General features: G+C 57.7%; 1 protein-coding gene across 4 annotated transcripts in view; it reads left to right on the top strand.

Moving 5' to 3' along the window:
- Positions 1 to 2,080: 2,080 nt before the first annotated feature.
- Positions 2,081 to 3,232, top strand: part of ADGRE5 (adhesion G protein-coupled receptor E5) — a 13,031-nt gene continuing 11,879 nt past the window's right edge. For all 4 annotated transcript variants that reach the window (XM_077765423.1, XM_077765415.1, XM_077765420.1 and 1 more), the window contains exon 1: positions 2,081 to 2,181. In XM_077765423.1, the coding sequence (XP_077621549.1) occupies positions 2,163 to 2,181 (19 nt within the window). In that variant the 5' untranslated portion in view covers positions 2,081 to 2,162. The remainder of the gene's footprint in view (positions 2,182 to 3,232) is intronic.

The following is a 3,232-nucleotide window of genomic DNA, read 5'->3' as shown; positions in this document are numbered from 1 at the left end:
GGGGAACTGAGTGTGGGCAGGAGCCGGAACACCGAGGCCAGAGATGATGAGCCTAGCCCAGGGTGCGGGCCGATGAGGAGGAGAGGCAGGGAGATTCTGGGTCTGCTGACAGACCAGCTTGTGGTGGCGGTGGTGGTAAGGATGTCCTCCTTCATGGCTCCCCAACCCTGAAGCCAACACCTCGAAGCCTTTTCCTCCTGTTGCCCTGTTCTGCGAGGCCAGTCGGCAAGCATTGTAATCCCATTCACCAGACGAGAAAACTGAGTCCCAAGGAGGTCAGAGCTGCTCCACGGGCCCAAGACACACACCAGGGAGGAGAAGCCCAACGAACTGATGGTTGGGTGTGGGGACAATACGTCCCGCCTCTCCCAGGCTGGAAACCCCAGACCCCAGCTTCCCCGGAAACCCGGCTGTGGGACCTGCAGAGCCCGGGGTTTCCAGATCCTGGGAAAAAGCCCCAAATCCCCTCCAGGCCTGGCCTGGCCCCCTCCCCTCCCAGCCCCCAGCCAGGCCATCTTCTCTCCCCAAGCCCCTTGGGTCCCCCGGCAGAACCCTTCCCAGGGCCCATCCAACAGGAAGGGCTGGTGGGGGAGGGGAGGGAGAGCACAGGAAGGGGTTAATTCCCGGGATGGAGGTGCTCCATCATCTCTGGGATTTGTGACCTTTTTTTTTTCCCATGACCAACGATCTTCCTCTTTCGACCTATCGTGTACTTGCTGTTTTCTTTCATTTTCTACACTTTGGCAGCCCTGAAGCCACTCATTTAAAAAGGAAACTTAAGGGGCGCCTGGGTGCTTCGGTTGGTTGAGTGTGTCTGACATTGGCTCAGGTCATGATCTCGCGGTTCATCAGTTCGAGCCCCACATCAGACTAGCTGCTCTCTGCGAAGAGCCTGCTTTGGATCCTCTGGCCTCCCCAGCCCCCGCCCCTCTCTCTGCCCCTCCCCTGCTTGCACTCCCTCTCTCAAAAATAAGCATTAAAAAAAACAAAAAAACATTAAAAAAGAAACTTTAGATTGACATCTTAGTTGCAAAACCCTTTTGTTCCCCTGAGGAGAAGTCGGTAAATCTAAAAACAAACGACAGCATAAAGGAATGGAAAACCAAGGACTTGGGCTCTGTGTGGATACTGCACCCGCTAAACCCCAGGGCTGCCATGGTGTTAAAGACAAATTAGCACCCATCAGAGGCTTTCTTCTGGAGCTCTGGAAGGAGCTGGAGGCATCTCTGCTCAGCCACTTTCTACCCGTGCCTCAGCCTCCCCCTCTGTAAAATGGGAATCATAGTCCCGCCTGCCTTGCAGGTGTTTTGCAGAGTAGATGAGTTAAAATAGATGCATAGATCATTCTAGGAGAATCAGGCTTGGCTCAGATCAAGCGCTTTATAAGTAAGAGCGTTTTTAAAAAATTATTAAATGCCTCAAGAGACAAGCCAGTCATGTGGCTTATTAGGAAAGGAAATAACTCCTCTCCCATGTGATTCTCGTTTGCTGCCCAGGAGCCCCTGAAATATTAGTTTCCCGCCAAGGGAAAGGCTGGCCTGTGCCATTTCTCGCCTTGGTGCCGGCCTAGCACCCGTGAAGGGTCCCTTCCGCCCTCCCCAGCTCCCGCTGGACTCTGGACTCTCTGTGCCTCAGTTTCCTCAGCCGGAAAACAGGGATGGGGGTTACGGTTGGCTCGGACGCCGACACTGGGGACTCAAGCGTGGCATGGCCACCAGCACAAGGCCGGGCCCAACACGGGAGCCCCAAGCTATTCCCAAGAGCCAGGTGGGCCCTGGGCACGGCTCCCACCCCACCCCTGCCCGCACGCCCCCACTTTCCCCTGGGATCCACCCAGCCCATGCACGCAGTCAGTGCTAGGGAGTGTGTCTGCCGCTGCAATGGTGGGAAAGCAGGCAGAGGATTTGTGAGCAGGTTGTGTGTGTGTGTGTGTGTGTGTGTGTGTGTGTGTGAGAGAGAGAGAGAGAGAGAGAGAGAGCCCGCGCAACGCCTCTGGATCTGTGTTTTTACTGCACTTTCCTGTTGGCTCCCAGCTGCCCCGCCAGTTCCGGGGAGGGCCCTGGGCAGCGGCGGTCTCCCCTCCCTTCATAAAGGCTGGGCCAGCCTGGGCAGACTGACCGCCCTGCCCATCCTCTGCTTCCCCCGCGCCAGCGGCTCCGACCATGAGAGGCATGCTTTTCGGTGAGAATTTGGGGGCCCCTGCTGGGAGGGACGAGGGGGCTGCGGCGGAAAGCCCCCCTTGGCACCTGGGGCACTCCAGTCACGGGGGAGAAGTGGAAGGTGTGGCCGGCAGCCCCGGGGGCCTGCGGCGGAGGAAACCACATGGTCAGACGGGCACATGGAGAGAGAGGGGGGCTGGCAGTGCCCGGGGCACCCCGCTGCCCTGGCAGAGACCCCCAAAGTGCTCTAGGAGCCCCCACACCTGCTCAGAGGGTCCCGGAGCTCTGTCCCAGAGACGCTTTGGAGGCTGCTCCTTCAGAGGGGAAACTGAGGCATGGGGAAAGGAAGGGGGCAAAAAGTGAGTGCTGGGACCCTGTAAGCAACTGCTTTTAATATAGGGCATGGGCAGTGCTGGGGGCCTGGGAGCCAGAACCCCTCTAATGGGGGGCACCCCCAACATGTCCCGCACTATCTCAGTGACAGGGGCAGCCCCAGAGACCAGTCCCAGCTAGGACTTCCCCGTGGGTTGAAGGAATTTTGCCGGCAAGGGGTTTGAACTTGACTTTTTTTACTGTGGCTTCCCCCCAACCCCCACCTTGCCTCCCTTCCCGCCCCACCCAGGGTGGCTCTAACGGTTATCGGGCAGCTCGTTGCCTGGGCAACCAGGCAACAAAGAGAATGAAGAAATGACATTTGGGGTGCCCCAACCAGAACTTCCCTGGGCCACAGGGACGGCGGGGGGGGGGGTTGTCCCTGTGTGGCTCGCGGTGGCAGGCATGAGCTCAGGTCCTCCCCCACACCACACCCCCACCTCTGGCCTCCTCCGGAGCATGGGACAGGATTCTAGCAGGACACAACTGGCGGGGGGAGGGGTCACTGGGGCCACGCCTTGGAGCCCCTGAGCCTCACTTTCTACATCAGTAAAATGGGCTAAGCACGGTCTTCACTTTATAGTGTTGTGCTGAGGATTGAGTGAGTTCATATCCAAACTATTCCCAGTTCACAGGAAGAATTAAGCAAACAATACTTTATTTGTTATTTTGTTATTATTTCCTTCTGGGTAGGAGGCTGG

This window comes from Crocuta crocuta, unplaced genomic scaffold, assembly GCF_008692635.1.
Source record: "Crocuta crocuta isolate KB4526 unplaced genomic scaffold, BGI_CrCroc_1.0 scaffold693, whole genome shotgun sequence".
NCBI lineage: Eukaryota > Metazoa > Chordata > Mammalia > Carnivora > Hyaenidae > Crocuta > Crocuta crocuta.
The sequence above is the reverse complement of the archived record's forward strand: the minus strand, read 5'-3'. Positions and strand labels throughout refer to the sequence as shown.